Genomic DNA, 25261 nt, shown 5'->3' with positions numbered 1-25261 from the left:
CCTGGGTTCTCCGGCTGAGCGGAGGAAGTGTATCGGCGGTGTCCGGATGTGGACGTGGCACAGTGCTGCAGCAGTTCCGCTCATGTCCGTTTCTGAAACCAGGAGGATTACCGAGCTACACCCCGGGACGACGTCGGCTCCCCAGCTTGTCCGCCGCCCGGTTTCACCGTCTGCCGCTACCCACGGACAGCCTTACTCTTCAGCCCGCTCCTGAGGTAAACTCTCCCCCGGGGTCCGGGTCCTCGGAGGATCCGGCTCTTCCCGGGGACCCGACGGTCCAGCTACCCGTGCTAACGCTAACGGATGCTAATGGAGCGGCTAGCGGCGTTAGCTCCGGCTGTGGCGGTCTGTCCCAGCTGATCCTCCACTGCTGCTGTCATCGTGACCCGAGCTCTCCCCCTGGTAGCCCCGTCTCAATCACACATCAATGACACTTACAATCCACGTCTTCGTGTTGCTGGTTAACCCTCCCAACAGTTACATACACCTCGACCACAGCCGGCGCTTTGCTTTAGTGGACATGTTATTGTGCTAACGTTAGCCACTTAGCAGGCTAACTCCTATGCGGCACTCTCCTTTTCTGTCCTTTCCTGTTGCCACTTCAGACTCCCTCGCACTCGCACGTGTCTCACGTTCTTCGACGCAGTGTTTCTTCTTAACTTTTACACACTTTCTTCTTAAAACAGTTCCCAGGTTGTGCGTCTCAGCCCGGGAGCATATGTGGGTCACTCGCTAGGCCCCGACACACTAAATATCTGCTCGGCTCCGGCGATTGTATTTCTCGTTGCTTCACCTGCGCCGCTGAATTATTCAAAGCCCCGCTCGTTTAGCCCGACGTTTGTCTGTTAGGTGATACTCATCACCCTGTCATATAGGTGAGACCCGTCCTCCAGAAACCTAAGTGAATAAATGACATGTGATATTACAGGAGTGATCGTGGCCTTGAACTTGTTAGGCTAAACCTCAAGTTTTAACGTGGGCTGCTGTCATTGTTGTAGGATCTGTAAACAGTCACTCTTCACTCTTTTCCTAAAGAGTGTATTTACAGTATCCCTGGTTGACACGTGTCCTTGTGATCAGCTTCAGTGCTTTTGTGGATGTTTCATGTTTCTTCGTGTTTGGTTATTTTGTGGTTGTTGTTTTTATTACTATCTTCTTTGTCCCTTGGGGCTTGTGAGATTTGAAGATGTACTTTAATAGTTAAATGTCAATTTCTGTTCACTTTTTAAAGCCTTTTTAATGGCTATTTGTTGAGCAATTCTTTGATTATTGCATCTTTTCATTCCTTTCATTCTTTAGCACCCCACTTTGTCCCTGTGTGGTCATGTGTCGCTGTTGTTGTATGCTTATGCCTCTAAGTTTTAGTTTTAGGCCCCAGGTTCTCTCTTGGATCTGTTTAGCTACTTAATCCCAAACTCACACATGAGATGGTAATGCTAGAAATGAGTCCTGTGAATCAGATTTGTTTTGCACTAAAATCTTTGACCTAAATATACACAAGGTTTAGTTTCCTGCGGTGACATTTGTAAGATATTATTTAGGAAAAATTGTCAGGGGCTTGTGACCAATTAGAGGGTGTGACCAAGTTAAACGTTTAAAATCAATAAAGGTGTTGTCGCTGCACCAGGAAATAATGCTATATAACAGGTGCCTGGCTGTGTGAGCATACAGATTCAGTCGCCATGCAGACTGAAAATGATTTGTGTTTTTATATATAATATATATATATATATATATATATATCTGTGCATTCTGCAGATCAATCTGTTGAGTAAGGATCTATAAGTGTGTTCTTTTTGGGCTCACAGTTCAAATAACAAAATGAATCTGACAAGACTTTATTTCTTTATTATAGAAAACTAGCACGACAGCCTTAAACTTTATTCTCCTCACTACAGATGTTCCGACACTCATATTTCTTTCTTTAAAAAGAAATTAAACAGGTTTAGTTTCAAAATATGATATTAGATTGCTTTGTTTACAACAATGTTGTGATTGTTATGATTTCATCCAGATTTAGGGATGAACTGAGGATGAATGTAAACCAGCACACTCCAATGGCCTCCCCGTACGGCCAGCCCCAGCCTGGCTACGTCCAGCCCAGCTATGCTCCCCTGGATGGGGGATACCCAGCACCCTACGCACCCTACAATGGCCCCTCCTCAGCCTATCAACCTGGGGCTCCACCACAAGGTAAGGAGCTGCTTTCTGAATCATTGTGCCTCAGAAAGAAACCTTCAGCAGGGACGGATAAGATGCTCTTCAAGCATTTACATGATAACCTTGGGAGCGTCGTACCTGCTCCCAGCCACGTGGGTGATCGTGTATGCGTGCGAGGAAACTGTGGCATACTAATCCCTTCTCATTCCTTCATTTGGCTTTGCGCACTTCTCTACATCTGTGTATTTGCCTGTTTCCCCTCTTTTCTTGTATTTCAGGTTATTCTCCTTTCACAAGCTTTCCCTCTAAAGCTGTGGCACCCAACCCAGTCACTGACCTCTCCTCTCCTCTTGACTTGGGTAACTGCCTCGCCTCTGTTTTCTGCTCATTTCACACTCCACGTGCTCTGCAATCATCAAATCGTCCCGTACCTGCAGGTGTTCTTCTTGCTGCCACGTTCTTTTATAATCAATGATCTGGAGTAGTAGAGGAGCCTATTGATCTTCTTTTTTTTCTTCTTCTTCTTTTTTTTTCACATATGCTCCAACTGTAATCATCCGTTTTATATCACACTGCATTTTTACATCCTGTTGTTTGTAGTCTGCTGTTTGACAGGCTCTTAGGTGTGCCGACTGACTGCAGACATCCTGATAGTTTATTCCGACTGAGCCTCACAGACGCTCTTAGAACAGAATCTGCCATCCCGCAGGCAAAATCTGGGAATTTAATCGGATACTTCTAAAGAATGTGCCACCGTGGAGGCCTTCAGCCATCTTTAGCTCACTGCTCCGGTCTCATCACATCAGTTCTGAGCCATGAACGGATTTAGGATTTACATTTTTTTTTTTTCCCTTTTTGCCGTCATGTACAGTTAGCATTTGTTCTTGTGTTTCAGGTCCCGTCAGGGGTCCTCCCACCTCTGGACCGCCCCCCATCTCGGCACCTCAACAGTATAACCAGTACAGTCAAAGTCAAGGTGATGTGCAGAATGGCCCCCCTCCTTTGACACAGGCACCACCCAGGTAACTGTGCTCTGTTTTTTGTTTGCTTTGTGGCACAATCTATCTGAAAACACTGGAAATGTGCACAAAGATGGGCATTTTGGGATGTCCTCGCCTCTGAATTAGAAAGACCAGCAGGAAATTAATTTCAGTGTGATTGAACACTCTGATTATTACCACAAAACTACATTGCAAACCAGCTGGTCAGTCTTTTTTTTTTTTTTTACTCTTTATGCACCGAGTGATCGTATTCAATAAATACCTTTTCTCACATTTCTACCGTAGCAAACAGGCATGTTGCTTGTGAAGGGTTTCTAGCATTAGTGAAAATGTTGTCTATTTTTGACCTTGAAAACAATAAGAAAAGTAGGTGACTCTTCTTCTTCTTATGATTCTTTATGATAAAGTTTTGGGAATTTCTACCCATTTCAGTATTTTATTCTCAAGCTCAATTATATTGTCCCCTTGTTTTAGTTTGTACATGTCCAGCATGTGTGTCTTGGTATTAGTCATTTGAGCTCTTCCTTTATTGTTTAATCAATAACTTTTTGCTGGAATCCAGTGAGCTCTTAAAGTTATAAACGGTGAATTATGTGGGACCTTTTCCAAGTATTTCCGTGAGTGTCTCAAGAGTGTTAACAAGCCTAGATTAGTTTAACCACTGTGAAGAGGACGTCACACTGGGCTGTTATTACCTCGGGTGGATTTAAGGAAGTGGCCAAGCCTGTTATGCAGATGAACTAATTGAGGCAATCACACTCTTTGTACTTGTTATTACACATGTGGTAAATGTTGTATTTAAAGACCACACGTCTGGGTTTATACTTTTAATAGTAATAGTTGCTGTGTCAAGCCGCTTTCACACTCTAATATGTGTCTTATCCTTCAAACTATTTACAGTGCGGATGGGTTGTTTTTTTTGTTTTCTGTTTTTTTACAAATGTTCCGCGGTGAAAAACTATTTTTGAACTTTGTGTTGTTGAGATTATGATTGCTCATTTAATCCTGCTACTTTCCCTGTGTGAAGCCAATGTCTGACTCGCGTGCTGAGAAAGCACCTGAAAGGGCAGGTTGAGCCATTAAATTGTTTTCAGGACAAATTCAGGCTGGAGAACTGAAGAATTCCATTTGAATCAAATTATAGAGCAGACCAATATCATGCTGTGATGGGACCAGAACCAAAAGGCAGTGGGATTACCCAGAGGGAACCCACACACTTATAGGGCCCAATCTGCAGGCCTAGCTCAGACTTGATGCCCCCCTTCAATCTGTTTTGTCACTAAGAACCCAATCCAGCCCGATCAGATGATTGGTCTTTGTGTTTCCAGGCCTGCAGTGTCTCAGCCATACAACCCGGGAGCTATGAACATGTCAGGGCAGCAGCCCACCTATCCACAGCACTATGGGCCTCCACCCACAATGCAGCAGGTTACCAACCAGATGACGGGGATGCAGATCACTTCGGGACCCCCCACACCTGCAGGGCCAGGATATGGTAAATATAGATGGATTCTTGAACCATGATGAAGATAAACCAGTAACAATGTCATTTTGAAGAATCGATACTTTGACACTGACGGTGCGCCACCGTGTTCTCCATCCAGCTCCGCCTCACAGCTCCCAGCCTCCTGTCAGTACTGCCTATTCGGCGGCACCGCCAGCCTCCTACACTCAAGCTCCTCCCCCCGTGTCCTCTGCCCCGACCCAGCCGCCACCTCCGAGTGGCCCTGCAGCTCCTCAGCAATACTACGGAGGCCCGCCGCCTCCTTCTCAACAGCCATTCAACTCCTCTCTCCCCCCTACCTCTCAACAGCAGTTCACCTCTTCTCTGCCACCACCTCCTTCTTCTCAACAACCCTTACCTCCCTCTTCCTACTCGGGTCCGGTGCCTCCCCCCAGTCAGGGTCCAGCTCCCCCGGTGTCCCAGCCGCAGCAGTCCTTCCCTCCGCCACAGCCCCCTTTCTCTTCAGCTCCTCCTCCACCCGCCAGTCAGTCTGCTTTTACCTCTGGCCCACCTCCACCTTCTGCCCAAGGCTCCTTCCCACCCGGAGCCCCGCACCCTTCCTCTCAACCGGGATCCTTTCCCCCTCCCGCTCCTCCTCCCTCCTCAGCCCCCGCTTGCCAGTACCCCGGCCCAATGCCACCCCAGCAGCAGCCCCCTCCATCCCAGCCTTCCCCCTACTACTCAGGGCCCCCTCCTCCCCGAGCTCAGATGCCTCCAACATCCATGGCTCAGAGTAACCATCTGCCTCCAGGGCCACAGGGCCCCCCAGGCCCTCCTGGGCCCCTGCAGCAGCAGCAGCAGCCTCCCCCTCAGCCTGGCATGCAAACGGGATACCCTCCGCAGCAGAACGGTGAGGATACAGCTTGTCGCAGCTCAAAATTCAACCGCTCAGTTTCCCTCCATTTCTCAGCAGTGTCGTCTCCTCTGCAGGTGCATTCGGGCAGGTCAGAGGCCCTCAGCCTGGTTACCCAGGCCCTTATCCCGGGCAACCAAACTATGGAGCCCCTGCACCAGCTCCAGCTCCCCCTGCACAGAAAAGACTGGACCCTGATTCCATTCCGAGTCCGGTGAGCACATGTCTCTGTTTCACTTCTTAAATTTAAATAAAGCTGTGAGATGATGAGATTAACAAGTCCTAATCTTGAAGACACGGATCTCTTATTTGATTTATTAGGATCGGGCGGGGGTAGAACAGCAATCATATCAAAATAACATTTTTATAACAAAATGGCCGTACTTGTTGCATTTACATGACGACAACCAGAATTGTCGGTCACTGCTGCAGCTGCTTTTTTCCTTGCACTTTGCTGTGTTTTGTTTGTTTGTTTGAAGTTTTCTTGATGCTGTTTTGAAATAACAATGCAGATTTCAAATAACTTGAATCAAGGTGTGACATTTAAGTTGACTGTAAAGACCCAATTCAAATGAAGTCTATATAGAAGAAATAAACCTGCTGTTTGGTTAACCCGGTACAGCACATTAATTACTTGATATCAGTGTATTTAAAGATTTCTTTATTCTTGATTTGTCCAGCTTTAGTGCTTCTGAAGTCTAATATTTTCACTTTATGATTAGCGACAATATTTGGTTGCCAGTTTAAATGTACTTGCACTTGAACGCTGTAGAGTCTGCAATATTACTAATCTATAATCAACACTACTGTCCCGTTTCTGTCTAAATAACATCGACGGTGCCTGCCACTCATTTTTCTACTCTCACACTTTTATTTTCTTTTTTCCTTTTTTAAATTTAATCTTTTCACTCTATCCATGTTTATCTTGTCCTGTTTTTGCACAAATTGCTGGACAAACGTTTGTATGTAAAGCAAGCGTCTGACATGCCGGCTGTGCAGAAATCAAGACATAGAATAGATCCAGACGCTATCCCCAGCCCAGTAAGTTTCCTGTGTGCCTGCTTTCTCCTCCGCCCTGCCCTCACTGCCCGACCCCACTAATCCCCTGCCTCCACCTCCGGTGCTTTCTGCTAACCGCTTCAAGTCAGCAACAGTCACAGTGTCAACCACTACAGCTTCCATCACCAATAACAAGTTGTGTTGTTGAGTCATGAAACTTTTAAGATATCTTTAATGGCCAATAAAATGTAATCAGCTAACATTTTCATCCCTCTTTGAATGTAACTTTTGTAAATATCAAATTACTATAATCCTCATAGTGTAAAAATCCCTTATTTGCCAAAATCTGCTAGAGGGATTAGCGTCATGCTATCTTCATTTGAATATTTGATATAATCTTGAATTGAAGCCCAAAACAAAATAAAACAGTGTATTTAAGGAAATATTAGACTTCATGTGACACATTTCTATTTGCTGTGAAACATAGTTGTTTATAAGCTTGTGACTTTTATGCCTTTTAACTTCCCATTAAATCTAGAATCGTTGAATAGATCAGAGCAAATTTTACAAATGTGTGCGACTGTTTTGAATAGAACAGCATATTTATTGTCATTCTTAGGTAAAAACAACAATCGAATTATTCTGAACACATATTCAGAATTGTCTTCTCAGAATCCAGCCACTCTCCTTGCTCAGACTCCCAATGCTGCCACCATTTACCAATCTGTACCCTCAATCTCATAATCCCTGCCTCATTTTACAGTTTGCATTGTACAAACAGAATAGGAAGGTTATATTTGAAAGTCTGTCATTTAAAAGCTGAGACAGCTTCTCTGTAATCCTCCTCCATGTCCTGCATGCCGGTCTGTGTCGTTCTGACTCACCTTTTCATTAAAGGCATGCTGAACCTCTTTCTTGGACATTTCATGTGTCATTAACTGCTGTTGATACAAATCCGCTTCCGCATGAGTCTTTACCTCTGCAGATGATGATGGGGCTAAAGGTGTGTGTGTATGTAGCAGATGTGTGTCTGTGGGAGTTGTGTGAAAGTCTCCTCCTGCATGACTGTGAAATGCTCCTCTTGACACTTAACCAGATCCGAGGACAATGTGTCACATGGATGGTTTTTGACAGTGTAAACGTGTATGGCAGCGATGGCCATTTCCTTACTCTGGCCCCTTTTTCTTCAGATCCAGGTAATAGAGGATGACAAGGCTAAAAGCACCGAGCCATTCACTACTGGGGTCAGAGGTCAGGCACCGCCACTGGTCACCACCACCTTCCAGGTCAAAGACCAAGGTCAGTTTTCATTACAAGCTTTTGAAGATTGGGACTTCTGCTGTTGAGGAAGTGTGATCCATAAAGCTTTTGGACTTGAGAATGTCCATAAAATGTTTTCATTATTTTTACTTGTTACAGATATACCAATCAAAACCTTGAAAGAGTCAAATTTTCTCTAGTAAAATGATGATTACAATAATTATTCTAAAGTTTGTTCTTATAGCTGTTATATAAACAGCTGTACAAGCTGCTAATAAATCAAGCAGGAGACAAAGGAGCTAAATTAAAACAATGAGTAGCTGCAATTACATTGGGCCTAAAGTAATCGGGTTGAACAGTCATCAGATTAAAATGTAAACACTCTTTTGTGATTAGATTGACATATTATATTTGAAATTCCAATTACACCAGAGGAGGTGGTATAACTCCGTTTATTGTCCGTGCACATCATGGCGCTCTCTATCGCCGGACCTTTATGCTCCTGTTTGTTACGTAACAACACGTGACGCTTTATACCTCAGTGCTGCTTCTGAACATCAACTTTTGCTGGTCAGACTCGACAAAAGGACGTTGTTTTTGGTGTCACCGTTTTCAAAAGACGCACAAAAATAAACACGACAAGCTGCAAAACCAACTTAAATCTTAAAGACTTCCAGGTGATTTGAAACGATTTTGTCACCGACAAACTTTGACCCCTTCCCATCTTTCACTCATGTTGACATCAGGATTGTGTTGTGTGTTCAGGGAACGCCAGTCCCAGGTTCATCCGCTGTACGGCCTACAACATGCCGTGCACAGCCGACATGGCCAAGCAGTCTCAGGTGCCGCTGGCTGCTGTCATCAAGCCCCTCGCCACGCTGCCCCCAGACGAGGTGAGCCTCGCCGCTTCCTGTTTCCACTCACTCCCATCCTCTTTGTGTTGCTAATGCTGTAAAATAAAGCCTGTACTACAAGTGCTCCACATCGCATCCTGTACGCGCCACACCGTAGTCTGTACTTTGATGTAACAGTTGGACAGTTGTTTGTTTTTTGTTTTTTAATGCACAACCAGATTTGAGAAAAGATTACTTTTCAGAAGGAAAAAAATAAAAAACCCAATATTATCACTGAATGTCTGCACAGGCGGTTGGATAATCCGTCTCCAAATCTGAGAGGTGGGAGTGGCTGTGTGACCTTGTTTCATGCTCTCGTCATGTGTAACCAATATCCATTCGGCCTGATTCACGTTGCATAATTCTGGATTTAGAAGGAGCAGTTGGGGAAAACCAGCAGTAGGGTTTTTTTTAAATATTGCGCAGTGTTATTCCCACATAAGGCTTATAAGCATTTTACAACTGTGATGTCTATGTCATAGATTGGCGTATGACTTGTTCTTACTTGGCCAGATAAGTCTAATGAAAATTTGTAGTAGAGTCGATTGTATGTTGATGCTTCGATAATTACAAACACCTCAGCACTATTCCAGATAACAAGCTAAGTTTTACTCGGGGAATCTTCACAAAAAAAGGCCAACAACAACTGTCCTGTCTGAGGAAGCTTTCTAAGTTCCAGCTCAATCAGTCTGTGAAGATTTTATTTAATAGATCATACATTGAAGCTGTGTTGACCTTTTCTCTTCTCTGCTTGGTTGGTAACTTCAGCTGAACGTGTCAGTATTTTAAAAAGTTCTCATGCATCCCTCATTTTTACACCCTTTCATTTGCTCTCTTTTCAGACCCCTCCATACTTGGTGGATCATGGTGAGGGTGGCCCAATCCGGTGCAACCGCTGTAAGGCCTACATGTGTCCGTACATGCAGTTCATAGAGGGGGGCCGCCGCTTTCAGTGTAGTTTTTGCAGCTGCGTCACAGAGGGTGAGTTATTGTTTGTGCAGATGTGTTCAAAGCCCAGTGAAGTTACACTTCAATTTATACCATTATCCAGAAAGAGAAAACAAGGTGATTTTGATACAAACAGCATTTAAATCATGATTTATTTCGACGATTGTGAGATAAATGATCAACTTGCTTTCAGACACAAGTTCAAATCTTTATTGGGATCTTTGAACAATGGAAAGCACTCCTACCATAATGTCTCCTCTCCTGTCCTGCAGTGCCTCCACATTATTTCCAGCATCTGGACCACACTGGTAAGAGGGTGGACTGCTACGACAGGCCGGAGCTTTCACTGGGCAGCTACGAGTTTCTGGCCACTGTCGACTACTGCAAGGTAAAAGACCCTTGTGGGTCTGTGTGGATTTGTTGTTTTTCCTTGGTTTTGTACAACCTGTGTTTTTATAATGTGCTAACCGGTCTCTTCCAGAATAACAAGCTTCCTCAGCCTCCAGCCTTCATTTTTCTTATTGACGTGTCCTACAACGCTGTGAAGAGCGGCATGGTCAGCATCGTCTGCCAGGAACTGAAGAACCTGCTGGATTATCTGCCAAGGTGCTTCAATACATACAGAGAGGAATAAGATTAGAGGAATGATCAGATTATTTTGTAAACAGAAGTTATCCAATTCTAAGAACTCAGATTAACGCACCTAGATTTTTCCCCGATCCTCTAGCGTATTCATGCATACATACCTGTTTATCACATATATTTAGTTCTTTTACGTTGGGTAAATGTATAAAAGTAAAATAATTTAAGAAAAACAGAAGTCACAACTTTATAAGGAAAACTGATAAAAAGAAAGCATCATGTGTAGCAGCAGATAGTTGATGAAGCGCTACTTCTAGAGTAAATAGGACATACAGGTATTATCAGATAAAAACAAAGAACAAATTGAAAAGAAGCTTTTACTCAACTGTTTTAACAATCTCATGCAGATTGAGTCTTTACCTTCTCCTTCCCCTCCACGCTGCAGGGAGAACCCAGAAGTGGACTCGGTGGTACGGGTGGGTTTCGTCACCTACAACAAGGTTTTGCACTTCTACAACGTCAAGTCGAGCCTGGCGCAGCCTCAGATGTTGGTGGTGTCGGACGTGTCGGACATGTTCGTCCCGCTGCTCGACGGGTTCCTGGTCAACGTCAACGAGAGCCGGCTAGTGATCGAGAGGTGGGCAGACGGAAACGTTCGCCCGTTCATCAGGACCGGCGCTTTGAGCTGGTTTAATGAAATTCCGCTTGTGCTTCTCAGTTTGCTGGACCAGATCCCCGAGATGTTTGCTGACACCAGGGAAACGGAAACGGTGTTTGGACCAGTCATCCAGGCAGGACTGGAGGCTCTGAAGGTGAAAATATTAATCAGGCCTGAGAAGTCCGTCTGTGGCTTGATAAGCCTTTTGAGCAAATTGTAACTTTTATTAAACTATTTTGTTTGCTGTTGAATATTTTCAGTTTTCTACACTTTATATGGGTATCTAGATTTATTTTTTTAGGGTGACTTTCTACTTTCTACTAGCAAAATCTGTTCTTAATTAAAAACCCTGACCAGATATTGGAGTTTTAAGGCCTGATTTAAAAGAAGTGTGTGTGTGTGTGTGTGTGTGTCAGCAGTCCTCAGGTATTCAGGAAGTTGAATAGAAAGATCAGTATCTTCATCATACATTTTTTTCAACTGTTGCAGTTTTTGAACTCTATTGTGAATTATCAATCTGGTTCATCCGTGCTGGCAAACGTAGTAACAATAGTTATGTGCATCTCTAGGTGTGTGCATCTATCTGCGTGACCCCCCCCCCCCCCCCCCCCCCCCCACCACCATCACGCTTAAGAGACTGAACTTGAGTTTTTACTTTTCTGCAGTCCCTTGTCTTTTGGATCCGGCCTTCACTGCTCACATGAATCCATTTTTTCCTCCGAGAACGTCTTTGAATAGATACTTACTGTAACAGCATATCAAAATTAAGACACAAATCCTTATGCTTGCCCCTTTATTTCCTTCTGGCGCAGAAAACTTTTAAGAAGAAAATGCTCACTTGCTTGCAAATACAGCCCACTTTATGACATCTTTCATGAAAAAATAGAGATAGTTATTAATGTCACTGCTCATAATGTTATGGCTGATTTCTGTTTTGTGGATTTAAAAAAATGTTTTCCCTCTAAAATGAAACTAGAAATGATCACAATCAGTGACACACTCAGTCATGAAATCTATGAATCAATAGATCAGTAATAAAGTGGGTGGGTGATTATAACACACATTATGGTTTCCTTCAGGCTGCCGACTGTGCGGGGAAGCTGTTTGTGTTCCACACCTCTCTGCCCATCGCCGAGGCCCCCGGGAAACTAAAGAACAGAGAAGACAAGAAGCTGATCGGGACCGACAAAGAGAAGGTCAGCGCTGAAAGATACAGTTTTTTGTTTTGAACTATTGCTGTAATTAGTGTATCCCACTCTCATGCACTCTTATTTTCTTTTGTTTCCCACAGTCTCTGTTTCAGCCTCAAGTGGGTTTCTACAACACGCTGGCTAAAGAGTGTGTGGCCCAGGGCTGCTGTGTGGATCTCTTCCTCTTCCCCAACCAGTACGTGGATCTTGCAACGTTAGGAGTCGTTCCCGTCTCCACTGGTGGTTCCGTCTACAAATACACCTACTTCCAGGTGAGTGGAAGTGATCTTATCAATGGTTGTTGGGATCAGCATATATCATGTAAGTTCTCATATGAATTAAAGTGACTTGATAATCTCTTGAGGATTATTTTTGCTTGATTCACACATAATTGGGCATTTATTTGACCATATCAGCTAAAGCTCACATGTTAATTATTTTTATTTATACACAGTGGCTTCAATTAAATCCTCAGCAGATTATTCCTACAATTATATTTATATACCGTCTGTTTCCTTAATCTCAGGCTCAGTCGGATCAGGAGCGGTTCCTTAATGATCTCAGACGAGACGTTCAGAAGCTGGTCGGGTTCGATGCCGTCATGCGGGTGCGAACCAGCACAGGTGAGACTCTTTCACTCTCTGAAAGACAGTCCGGAGCGCGATAAAGACGTGGCTGACGGTCTCCGCCTGTCCCTCGCTTCCCGTGTCCCAGGAATCCGAGCGACGGACTTCTTCGGCTCCTTCTTCATGAGCAACACTACAGACGTGGAGCTGGCGGGCCTGGACTGCGACAAGGCCATCACTGTCGAGTTCAAACACGACGACAAGCTCAGCGAAGAGACGGGGGCGCTCATGCAGGTGAGTAAACATGAGAAAGTCGGCCTCCAAAACTCAGTGGGATCGGAATGTTTATTGGCTTCAAAAAAGGGTTTATACAGATTCACCTGAAAAGCTACAGCTTAAAGTAAAGCTAAACCTTCCTGCGTGTTTCCCTGCAGTGTGCGGTTTTGTACACGAGCTGCAGCGGCCAGAGGCGTCTCCGCGTCCACAACATGGCCGTCAACTGCTGCTCTCAGCTGGCCGACCTCTACCGCAACTGTGAGACGGACACAATCATCAACTTCTTCTCTAAATACGGTGAGTTTCTCCCCTCGGACACACACGAGCAAAACTCTCTGTCCATCAGGATCAAGACTTCAACGTGAGCTGGGCGAGATGCGAGGCGAACGTCCCCAATGTGGGTCGTTTTACGAAACCCTTCAGTTTTATTCGTCAGGTTTTCCACTAAACTCTGCAAAACCTCTAGCAGAGCCACACAAGACCTCTGACTCCTCATTAGTTTGAAAGGGGGAAAAAGAAACGGGAACTAAAATTTAAACATGCTTGATATGATAATGATGATAATGACTTCAAAGGCCTGTATCAGCATTTCAGTTATGTTTGTGTGTTGTGGTGTGTTTTAATTTTTTTTTTAGCTTTCCGCGGTGTCCTGAACAACCCCACGAAGGCAGTGAGGGACACGCTGATCAACCAGTGTGCTCAGATTCTGGCCTGCTACCGCAAGAACTGTGCGAGTCCCTCGTCAGCTGGTCAGGTAACTGAAAGGATCCACGCCGACGCTTTCCGGAGACGTCACGTGTTCAGAAATGGAGAATCTAAAGTGTTTATTCGACAGAACGGGGGGGCAGAAAGGGGAAGTATATCAGAATCACAACAAACTGCAGGATGTGAAAATAAGTACAAATTTCCATTTTGATTTTCAGTTTTTTTATTCGTGATCAAGTAGATATTGTAAGACATGTCACTAGATATAACTAAGGTTGTAAACCCAGACTCAGTTTACAGTCTCTCTGTCAGACGTCGCTCACAGCAGTCGTCTGTTTCCGGCAGCTGATCCTTCCAGAGTGCATGAAGCTGCTCCCGGTTTATCTGAACTGCGTGCTGAAGAGCGACGTGCTGCTGCCGGGCGCCGACGTCTCGCTGGACGACCGGGCGTACCTGAGACAGCTGATCAGCTGCATGGACGTCGCCGACACGCACGTCTTCTTCTACCCCCGCCTGCTGCCGCTGGTGAGGCCACAAGCAAAGCAACACAATCGCAGCCTCGTGTTTCTGACGGCGTAGCAGAGGAATCGACTCAGTGGCTGCAACTCTTTTTGTTTTCCTTCAGTTTCATTTGTGGACGAATTCCTGGTGCAGTTTTGATGCCTGCATATGATTCATAGGCTGTTAATGAGAAGCTGGAATACAAAGTCAACTTTCATTGTGTTGCATTTAGCCCGGCACGCCCTTTGTTGTGGAAACTATGTCACCTAATTCGCACAACAGCTGCCCAGCATGTTTTATTTACGCACTTGGATCCTATAAATAACAGAGCAAAGTTGAACACGTGTGTGAACAGGATGGACAATCCGTATAACTATTGCATTTGTCTGTTAGAAAAACGTCCGATTTCTTTCCATTTTTAATTCTAGGAGCTTATGCACAGAAAGTATATCATTCACACAATTTCTCGCTCCCTCTCTCATTGCAGGTGAAGCTGGAAAGCGGCTCGCTGCCGGTGGCGGTGAGGGACTCGGAGGAGAGGCTGTCTAAAGGGGGCGTGTACCTCCTGGAGACGGGGCTGCACCTCTTCCTGTGGGTGGGCGCCAGCGTTCAGCAGGAGCTGCTGCAGAACATCTTCGGCACGCCGAGCTTCAGCCAGATCGACTCCAGCTTGGTGAGAGGAGGCAGACCGGCATTGATTCTGAGCTTCACTACAGGAAGAGGCTCAGTTTGATGTTTCCTGTGTGGGAGGAGTTGTCAGATATCACGTTTGACTTCTTCCTCTCATAGATGGCATCAATTAGTTTTGTGTCTTTACAAAGGAAATGTCATTTACTCTTAATATTTCTGTCGCTAATCAACACTTCAACCACATTTTAATGGAAGATTCAACATAATAGTTTAAGCTAAATGTTCTGAGTCTTATAAATGTTCCGTTTGTTTCTAAATGTTTCAGACAAGTCTGCCGGTTCTGGAAAACCCTTTCTCTCAACGACTGCGAGAGATCATCGACTCCTTCAGAGCACAGCGATCGCGATACATGAAGGCAAGTCTGCTCCTCTTATTTGAATCGGGAAACTTGTGATTGTAAAAACACTTTGCTTTATTTGGTGTGTGGTCTTTAAAGTTTGATTTCTGGCAATAACTAAGGCAAAATGCTGAACTTATTCAGGTGTTCGATTCACTTGTTTCATGATTCAGTGTAATTGTAACTATTTGTGAAGGCGTAGACCAGCAGGAGCCGTCGTTCCTCGTGTTTTTTTCAACTGTTCACAACAAAAAACTCGTATTGAGACAAAATAGAGCATCAGTGTTCATCAACCTTCTATATACTCAGCAGGATGAACACAAATTTTCACAACATTCAAACTCCACAACACTTGGATTTCTGTCAGGTTCTTGTCACTGTGAGGTGACAGTGCAACCCACTGCAACACCATCAAATTGAAATTTCAGTGTAGTTGTATTAAAGTAAAAGATTTAAATCTGTTTCCATGTTTTATGAATCACCTCATTTGAGAATTATTGAAAGATCTGATCACCTCCTCTCTCCTCTGCTCTCCAGCTGATGGTGGTGAAGCAGGAGGACCGAGCCGAGCTCATATTCAGACACTTCCTGGTGGAGGACAAGAGCGCCAGCGGTGGAGCGTCGTACGTGGACTTCCTGTGTCACATGCACAAGGAGATCCGCCAGCTTCTCAGCTAGGCCCCTCCCCCCAACCTCAGTTCTCACACCTCCACCTATATGAGCCCCTCCTCCTCCTCCTCCTGTCACACCTCCATGTGAAAGAAAGAAAGAAAGCGCTTTATCCTTTTTTTTTCTTTTCTTTTTTTTAACTGTACAAACTAAAACGTGTGTGTGTGTGTGTGTGTGTGTGTGTGTGTGTGTGTGTGTGTGTGTGTGTGTGTGTGTGTGTGTGTGTGTGTGTGTGTGTGTGTGTGTGTGTGTGTGTGTGTGTGTGTGTGTGTGTGTGTGTGTGTGTGTGTGTGTGTGTGTGTGTGTGTGTGTGTGTGTGTGTGTGTGTGTGTGTGTGTGTGTGTGTGTGTGTGTGTGTGTGTAGGAGATAGATTGAGGATCACATTAATAAAGCTTTACTCTGCCTCAAGTCTACCGCTCCATCACAGCAGGAGTGAAATACCTGAGGAGGAAGAGTAATGTAAATACACAAGTGAACAAATATGTATGCAACAGACTGAGAGGGCAAAGGAGGCGACGGACTGTAGTCACTGTACTGTCTCTTATTACGAGCACTGAAAGGCTGTTATGGGTGCATAACTCAGATAGCAAACTTTTTTTTTTCCCCCTTTTATATAAGATTGAATCCCGTTAAGAGTGAAGGACGTCTGGCTGCACAATGGAGTGAAAAAAAGAAATGCTGTTCTCTGTCATTTATCCACTTTAGTTATGGCCTTAGTACCCCTCCCTCATGCTGCTCCGATCGTCCAGTGTGTGTGTGTTTTGTTTCCAGATGTGAGCGGATTAGTGACCCGCTGCCCAGGTGCGAGCATCTGCATCGAAACCCGGGATTAACAACTCCAACTGCACTTTAAATTAAAAAATGAAAAAAAAATCTGGTTCCCAAGCAGATGAAGAATAAAGGTGCATATGGTTGAGAAGTCGTCGGATCTCGTTTTGCTCCAATCGGCTTCAGTCTCAGAAACATCTGGCGATCATAGCCAGATGCGCTTCTCTAAACTATTTATTACCCAAGAGGAGTCTCTTGTTGGTCTATGCAGCACTGAGGAAGTCAACGGGACGACGGCGTTTGGGTTCAGAGTCGCCCCTCTTTGTTGTTAGTTCCTGTCTGGATCGAGGTCTGTTGCGGGAAACTTGGGACTTTTCCAGCGGACAGACGTGAGCGCATGGCGGCAGCAGATAAATCAGTCCCTGTTTGCAGATCTCGAGCTGTCTCTTCTGCACTGAAAAGTCAAAAAGCTGTTTGGTGTGTATATAAAATCAAAAAAATCAAAAAACAAATATATAATCTGTACAGAATTAATAGAAAATAACAGTTTTAAAAAGAAGACCCGCCTGACCAGCTGAGTGTTGTTGGCGGTTGGTTTCTCAGTCACAAATGGCCTAAAATAAGAAATCATGGCTTCTACTGAAATCGAGGATAATGGGGCTTTTTGATATGTGTGTGAGGCGTTTATGTGTGCAAGTGTGTGTGTGTGAGAGTGAATGTGGGGTCGGTCCTAGTGAATTTCTTGTAAGGAACAGAGGGATCAGCCAACACACACACATACACACTCTCACACACACTACCCAAGAGATTAAACCATGTCTTTATTTCTAACTTAGTTTCTTTTGTGACGATGTGACTTTGTGTTCGGTGTGTGGGCGCCGCCCTCTGTTCCACCTCCACTGACTTTGATTCACCCACCGTCTCCCAACTGTCATTTTCAGTTCTGTCCCATTTTTGATTTTCTTTTGATTTCTTCTTTATTTTTTTTCCATTGCCTCCTGGGGCTGCTAATAAAATGATTGTGGGGAAAGAAAAAGAAAAAAAAAAAAAAGACGAAACGTGACACTCCATGCTGTGCTTCTTGTGTTTTCACTGAACAAATCCCAACACGTCGGCTTTGGTTAAAAACGAGGAAGTGAAAATATGTTGTGACTTCTTGGTGGGCGAAAAGACACTGTAATATGACAAGAATGAATTTTATGTACAATACAGCCTCATTTCCCAAAAAAAAAAAAAAAAAGTTGGGACGATGTGAAAAATGTAAATAAAAACATGTTTCAATTAAATCAAATCTAAACCCATATTTCTGTTTGTTACATGTTCAACATAAAGACAATTCAGAGCTATAATGAACACTTTGCTAAAAGCTGAAACAGGCTACAAAACAGCATTTTGATGGAATAAGTGATCTGTAATAAATGTCAGTGATTTCTTATTGTTTCTTTGTAAAGACGGGAGCTCATTACTAATTTTTGAAATATACATCAAGCACATTTGAACAAGAGTGGAAGAAAAGATAAACTTATTGAATCTCCATCAGTTATTTATAATAATATGCTTTAATCTGACACAAAAAGTGCATTTTTATGTGAGATAACTTTACATTAGTAATCGGAGGGCATGACTTGATTTTGTACTGATAAATTCCTGAAAATTATCTTCAACCTGCTGTTTCTTCCATGTAACTACATAATGCATCTTTTTACATTGTTCTTTTTAATATTTAGACAATATATAGAAAGACGATTAAACATATATACTCTACTGCTTGAAATCAAAGAATTTTTCATTGAAAATTAAAAGCAAACAGCCAAAAAGCAAGTCAAAATTACTATAAAGTGTATATGGAGAAATGCCGGGTGCAGCACAATATATTGTGAATGTGTCATAATGTCAATATCAACATTGTTTTGATGCACTGCCCATTCATACTCTGGATATCAACAAAATATATAGCCTATCAGATCTAGCCTTATGTTTCTTTTTTTTCTTTTTTTTTTACATCAAACCTGGTTACAACAGGCCAGATCTCAGGAGCTCAAAAATCAGTAGAATCAAAAGTCAAGAAATTGCTTCACCTCAGGAAACGGTAGATGTAAATGTGATCTAAACAGAAAAACAATCCATGACAAAAAAGGGTTGAATAATGAGCATTGTAACTGGGTTAGTGTGTCACATGTTCAACAGATGTAGCTCAAATCAGAGGAAGGTCTTCTCCCCCCCCTCCTCTCTTGGGAAACTGATCCTCCTCAGCTCAGGTAGACAGTGGAGTCCACCCAGCCCAGGTGGAACCCCGGGTACACGGGCTCAGTGAAGTCGGTGCGGAAGGTGTGCAGGAGGGTCAGAGTACCACAGGAGACCCTGTAGAAGGACAACGTCCCTGCCGGCCAGTCCAGGAACACTCCCACCTTATCGGAGACGGGTGCGGCGGTCACAGGAGTGCTGATGCCATCGTGCAAAGCCTTGTAGCCGTCTTTGTTGCAGTTGATTCCCCAGGAGGACTCGTTGCGGCCTAACCAGCAGTCGTGACCTTCCCCCTTCCTGCTCATCCGTCTGTAGGCGGCCCCGACAAAGGCCCGGCCGCTCCACTCCGCCTCCCAGTAGCAGCGCCCCGTCAGCCCCTCCTTGCACAACACCTGCACCCAGAAGTCGAACCTCTCCGGGTGATCGGGGTACGGCTGCGCGGTCCAACGATTTCCTTTCCTGTTCCCTTCAGACAGTGAGATGTCTTCGTGGGCTGTGTTTGGGTCCAGGGTGAGTTTCTGGGCGTCTGGTGGATCGGAAAAAAGAGGTGAGAACTTTGTGATGCACTTCAGGAGTTCAGAAGAAACATGTTTGATTTCTCACATTTCTTTGGACCTGGCTGCATCCTGCATTCACCACACTGCTCCATGCTAGAAGGCAAAACAGAAAAGTAACAATTTTATAAAACTTTCACACTGCATGCAGGAAACGAGGCTTCAAATCTTGTTTTTGAACTCAGGGGTGTGCGACCTGTGACTCATGTGGCTCTTCAGCTCCTCTGTAGCAGCTTCCTGAAGCCTTCACAATATGTCGTGCAACTTTTGATTTTGTTTTCATTTTATTTGCATTTCACACTGATTTTCAAACATGGTCTAATTCTTAGGATAAATACTTCTAAATGAGGTAAAACAGCTAAGAGTGCTCACCACTGCGCCACTTCACGAGCTGCTAAGGTGCATAACATACTGGATCGCATGTTGTTGGGAGTTAGAGGTGTAGGTAAGTCAAATGTTCCAGTTAACAGCGTCTCTACCTGAGTCTCTCCAGGCGGCAGCGGGGCTCCTCCAGCAGAGCAGAAAGCAGCGTCAGGCCCGAGTCTCCCGGGTGGTTGTAACTCAGGTCGAGCTCGGTCAGGCAGGATGAGATCAGGGCAGAAGCCAGGAAGATGCAACCCTCTTCTGAGACTCTACAGAATGACAGACTGAAGAGACAGCCGGGTGTTTGTTCTGGTCGATTCTGAGTTTGCATGTCTGATCCGCATGTGATAACAATTACCTGAGTGTTTCCAGTTTACAGTGAGGACTCTCCACTCCAGCGGAGAGCTTTATTACTCCTGCATCTTGGAGGTCATTGTCGGCGAGGTCCAGCAGTTTCAGTTGGCACGAGGAAGAACTGATCAGTGACGCCAGAGCGTTTGAGCTGTGCTCCGTCAGGCCGCAGCTCCTCAGTCTGAACAAGCAAGACAATGGCACAAATGCTCCATATGACTTGTTCTCAGTTTTCTTTAAGTGAACAAAAAGAAAACATGTGAGACCTGAGTGTCTCCAGTTTGCTCTTCTTCAGGCCACCGGAGAGCTTCGTCAGTCCTGAATCTTTCAGGTTGTTGTGACTCAAGTCCAGCTCTCTGAGTTGGCACGAGCTGATGGCAGTAGCAAGGTCTGCACAGCAGGCCAGAGTGAGCTTACAGGCATTTAGTCTGCGAGAGGGAACACACAATGGTAAGGATTTGGTGGATTATTTTGTATGTGTAACAATGCCTCTTGGCAACAATTCAAATGAATTGGAAAGCCTGTTGGTTTCCTTTTTTTAAATGAAGCCCCAATGTGTAAGGAGCTCTAATTTTCACTAAACCTGTGGACAGAAGTTTGAGATGATTTTTTTAAAGTTGTTTATTTTCTCATCTCAACAATGATCCCCTCCATGAACTACTTACTTTGCCACTCGGGCTGTTTTTACCACTGGCAGCAGCCTCAGGAGACCGTCGTCTGACCTGGAGTAGTTTCTGAGCTCAAACACACTGAGGTCCTCCTCTGACGTCAGCAACACAAAGACCAGCGTGGCCCACTGGGCGGGTGAAAGGTCGGCTTTGTTCAGGCTGCCGGAGCTGAGGTAGCTCTGGATCTCCTTCGTTAGGGAGTCGTCGTTCAGCTCGTTCAGACAGTGGAAGAGATTGAGGCATCTGTCTGGGGACGGGTTGGCCCTGATCCTCTCCTTGATGTGATTGATGATCTCTCGTCTGGTCTTCTGGTGCGTTCTGTCGCTGGTCATCAGATGCTTCAACAGAGTCTGATTGGACTCCAGCGACAGGCCCAGAAGGAAGCGGAGAAAGATGTCAAAATGTCCGTTCTCGCACCTCAAAGCTTTTTCGACCGCCTCTTTGTACAGGATGAGCTCCGACGATTCTCGGAACAGGAAACGCCGCGAGGCAGACGACCTCTTCACGAGGACGTTGACGTTGTCGTTGTGGAACGTGAGGAAGACGTACAGCGCGGCGAAGAACTCCTGAACACTCAGATGCACAAAGCAAAACATCTTCTCCTCGCACAGGGTCATCTCCTGGTGGAAGACCTCTGTGTAGATTCCTGAAAACATGGACGCCTGCGCTGCTTTTATGCCGTTCATGATGAGGTCTCTCTCGTAGAAAATCAAGTGGCCTCTCTCCAGCTCTTTGAAGGCCAGTTTACCCAGAGACAGGATGTTCTGTCTCACATTTTCAGCGTTTGACTCTCGTCTTCCTGTCAGCCTTTTCTTCATGTTCTCCACGTACAGGCACAGGAAGTGTATGTACATTTGAGTGAGAGTCTTTGGCATGTCTTTACTGTCCTCCGCCGAGAGTTTCTTCACCAGGACGCTTGCTGCCATCCAGCAGAAGACCGGTATGTGGCACATGATGTGAAGACTCCTGCAGGACTTCACGTGGGCGATCACACGAGTGGCCACGCTGCCGTCACCGATCTTCCTCCTGAAGTATTCGTCCTTCTGCTGGTTGTTGAACCCTCTCACCTCAGTCACTAGATCGATGTGCTCGTCGGGGATCTGGCTTGAAGCCACCGGCCGCGACGTAATCCAGACGAGAGCCGAGGGAAGCAGCTTTCCTCTGATGAGGTTGGTCAGCAGCACGGCGATCTTGGTTGGCTGCTTCACGTCTGACATTATTTCACTTTGGTTGAAGTCCAAAGAGATTCGACTCTCGTCGAGACCGTCCAGGATGAAGAGTATATTCTTGTTCACATTAACGAAGATTTCTGCGTCTTTAATCTCAGGGAAAAAGAGGCCGAGAAGCTCCACCAGACTTAAGTCCTTCTTTCTCATGAGGTTCAACTCTCGGAACGAGAGCGGAAACACAAATTCTAAGTTTGTATTTGCCGTCTCCTCTGCCCAGTCCAGAGTGAATTTATTGGCCGACACAGTTTTTCCGATACCAGCCACTCCCCTCGTGACCACAGTCCTTACTGGAAAGTCTCGTCCAGGTTGAGGGACAAACAGGTGATTGCAGTGGATCGATTTCTCCCCAGAGACACGGATCCTGGAGGTCGACTCAATCTGCCTCACCTCGTGCTCTTTGTTGACTTCATTACCTCCCCCCTCCGTGATGTAGAGCGCCGTGTAGATTTGATTGAGAGGCGTTCTGCTTGCTTCTGACCGCATCCCCTCCAGCAAGTGACTGAATCTACTCTTCAGAGTAAGTTTCAATTTCTTCTGACATTCTGCAACCTCATCAACTGAAACAAATAGCGCATACACGGTTTATTTGTAGGTTCTTTTGAGTTTCGGCAATCAAGATATTATGGGGATTCCAATAAATCCAGAATGTTTTAGAGCAAGAAACCTAAATAAAACAACTGTACTCAAAGTACTCACTCTGTGGCTGCAGAGTACCACAGGATTCTGTCCTGTCACAATGTTGTCCTTCTTGAGGTGAAACAACAGACCCTGCTGAGGAGGGAAACGTGTAGATGAGCCCAAACCGACGTTTTATTGAAGCCCTATAAATCCAGAATATCTACCTTGGGTCGTTGAGATGATACTGATGCTAAAGTTGGTAATGTGTGAACCAATGATGGAGGGAGCGACCACATTGCTGCCACTCTGGGCGGTGTAGGTGGGATGGTGCACCGCCGCCTGAATCGAGGGAACTGGCTCGGAGTAAAAACCGCAAAGCTCACTTCAGCAGTTTCATACACAAACTCAGCAAAGAGGAAATAAATGCGAACTGCAAAAAAGTGCTGAATGAGACTATTCTCATGTTTTGTTGCATTATTGGTTTTAGCTGCAGTTTACATTATTGGTCAGAAACAAATGAAATGCTTTAATATCCTTTAGAACAATCAAATGATTTGACTCTATTTATTTTTAAGGCATTTTAGTACTTTATCCATTGTAATTGTGTTTACGTTTGAGCTTGTTTGTGCCTTTTAAATTTGTCCACATGGATAATTGAATTGAATTGAATTGAATTGAATTGAATTGAATTGAATTGAATTGAATTGAATTGAATTGAATTGAATTGAATTGAATTAAATGAACATGATTACATTGATCAGAACCAAACTGAACAGATTTGAATAAAATGTATCTCAGTTGAATTGATTTTTTTCAAAAAAGTTTATAAACTATTTACCCACAACATTTGATTTGAAGCCAAAATCTCCTGATTTTGATCCTGAAAACCTGTCATGGTCTAATTTCTTGACACAATACGTCTTACCTTTCAGGATCTCCTCTGTTTTATCGGCAACAAGTATTTGCTCCATTTTCCCTGCAGTTCGGTTATCCTCGTACATTCCCTATCAGTTGATGCTCCTCATCAATGGTCTTCATCATTGTGACCTGAGCTCACAGATTCACAGGATTTACGCTGGCCTAAAGTACAGAACAAACCTCTTTCCTTCAAATGAAAGTGTGTTGACAGAGACGTTAAGCATTTAGAAGAGAGAAAAAAATGCTTGCAGCGCATGCACAGCCACAAGTGACTCTTGCAAGTACAGAAGTGGTATTTGAAAAAAAAAAAGAAAAAAGAATAGGCTTCCTTCCTGTGTGATCCTGAAGAAAACAAGAAGTGGTAATTTTTTTTATCTGCAGACTGACAAGATCCTCAAACTGTCAGTTTCATTTACTAGAAAATTATCTCCTACAAGAAAATCCGCATTTATTTGAACTTTCTCTTTTGTACGATCAGGCGGATTTCTTTAGCAGAAAATAATACATGTTCTAATCCAAAAATTTGTATTTTATTTTATTTTTATTTTGCTGCAGAAATGTTGACCGGAGTGTGTGTGTGTGTGTGTGTGTGTGTGTGTGTGTGTGTGTGTGTGTGTGTGTGTGTGTGTGTGTGTGTGTGTGTGTGTGTGTGTGTGTGTGTGTGTGTGTGTGTGTGTGTGTGTGTGTGTGTGGTCAATCCGTTTTTGCATTTCCCATCAGCTGGTATTGGTTTGAACCCTGTGACCCTCAGACATAACAGATGGATGTTTGACATCTGTGTTTATAATCTATTCCAGTATATTACATTCCAAGGTCACACAGTATTATAGTGGTTGTCATGGATTTCTGTTTTTTTGTTTTTGTTTTTTTCCTCCAGGAACTACGGTTTTCTCCCACAATCCCAAAAACATACTTTTATGGTTAATTAGAATGACTGTAGGTGTGTATGTGAATGTATGGTCCTTTTCCAGACTAACACTAAAACACAGGTTTTAGCCCATAAATAAAACGCATGATCAGTGTACAAGTGTGTCTTTAAGTGACTGTCAGCAAGTGTGGCTTTATTTTTTTACATTGGAAATTAAGTGAAAAATTGGTTTTCGTATAATTATTTTGTGAAATTTAAATGAAATAATGCACCATTCCTCAAATCTGTAATAAAGTAATCTGTAACATTAAAATGCTGCACATAAAACACTAAAAATGGCAAACGCATTCAAAGTCCAGTGCAGTGAACTGCTGTTTTCTTCAGTTCTCCAAGCTGCAACTGAGCCTGTTGAACACAGGGTGGAAGCAAAATCCAAGATTTACTCCTGACAGCGTTACTTATGTAGAAGTGATCAGCTCAACTTGACAACTGTTGTGTGATCTGAGAACATATGAGGCCTCAATGAAGGAAACCCATCAGTTTCCCTTCAGCAACTTTGCAGATTTACTAAAAAAAACACTTACCAAACCACACGTTGAATGTAAATATACCAGAGATTATGTATGATTGATGTGGTGTGTTGCAGTCCGGTGCTCTCGCCTCACATGGAGAAGATTGTTGGGTGCAGTTTGTGTGTATGTGAGCGGATGTGTGTGTGAAGCAGGTGGAAACTGAAAGTAAAGACACAGAAATGAATGTGTGATGAAGTGGAGTGAACAAGCGCCAACTGAGAACTGGTCTGCTGAATTTGTTTTGTTAAGTTAAAAGTAACAAGTTTTGTGTTTTTTGACTTGAGTCCTATGTACAAGTATAAGTTTACTTTTTAT

The 25261-nt window shown here is 44.2% G+C and overlaps 2 protein-coding genes across 5 annotated transcripts; one reads left to right on the top strand and one right to left on the bottom strand.

Moving 5' to 3' along the window:
- Nucleotides 1-76: 76 nt before the first annotated feature.
- sec24c (SEC24 homolog C, COPII coat complex component) lies at nucleotides 77-17832 on the top strand. Of its 3 annotated transcripts, XM_080458130.1 has the most exons (23): nucleotides 77-215; nucleotides 2015-2193; nucleotides 3056-3182; nucleotides 4490-4656; nucleotides 4766-5515; nucleotides 5596-5732; nucleotides 7708-7816; nucleotides 8543-8670; nucleotides 9513-9651; nucleotides 9891-10006; nucleotides 10100-10224; nucleotides 10646-10837; nucleotides 10919-11012; nucleotides 11938-12054; nucleotides 12150-12320; nucleotides 12575-12671; nucleotides 12763-12908; nucleotides 13049-13187; nucleotides 13526-13644; nucleotides 13941-14120; nucleotides 14584-14769; nucleotides 15052-15141; nucleotides 15661-17832. In XM_080458130.1, the coding sequence occupies exons 2-23, from the start codon at nucleotides 2034-2036 to the stop codon at nucleotides 15799-15801; spliced, it is 3630 nt and encodes a 1209-aa protein (XP_080314256.1). In that variant the 5' UTR covers nucleotides 77-215; nucleotides 2015-2033; the 3' UTR covers nucleotides 15802-17832. The 3 variants fall into 3 exon arrangements, with proteins under 3 accessions (XP_080314256.1, XP_080314254.1, XP_080314255.1); XM_080458128.1 differs by having other exon boundaries at nucleotides 9891-10224; XM_080458129.1 differs by lacking the exon at nucleotides 77-215 and adding an exon at nucleotides 301-402 and having other exon boundaries at nucleotides 9891-10224.
- Nucleotides 17744-23791, bottom strand: LOC308106429 (NLR family CARD domain-containing protein 3-like). Of its 2 annotated transcripts, none has more exons than XM_080458158.1 (9): nucleotides 23514-23791; nucleotides 22813-22941; nucleotides 22667-22738; nucleotides 20739-22527; nucleotides 20340-20501; nucleotides 20081-20254; nucleotides 19839-20006; nucleotides 19409-19455; nucleotides 17744-19331 (listed from the first exon to the last, which is right to left on the bottom strand). In XM_080458158.1, the coding sequence occupies exons 1-9, from the start codon at nucleotides 23587-23589 to the stop codon at nucleotides 18811-18813; spliced, it is 3138 nt and encodes a 1045-aa protein (XP_080314284.1). In that variant the 5' UTR covers nucleotides 23590-23791; the 3' UTR covers nucleotides 17744-18810. The 2 variants fall into 2 exon arrangements, with proteins under 2 accessions (XP_080314284.1, XP_080314283.1); XM_080458157.1 differs by having other exon boundaries at nucleotides 22667-22741; nucleotides 23514-23779.
- Between the last annotated feature and the right edge of the window lie 1470 nt (nucleotides 23792-25261).

Source organism: Lipophrys pholis (assembly GCF_963383615.2).
Source record: "Lipophrys pholis genome assembly, chromosome: 1".
Lineage (NCBI taxonomy): Eukaryota > Metazoa > Chordata > Actinopteri > Blenniiformes > Blenniidae > Lipophrys > Lipophrys pholis.
Note: the sequence above shows the minus strand (reverse complement) of the source record. Positions and strands in the feature narration are given on the sequence as shown.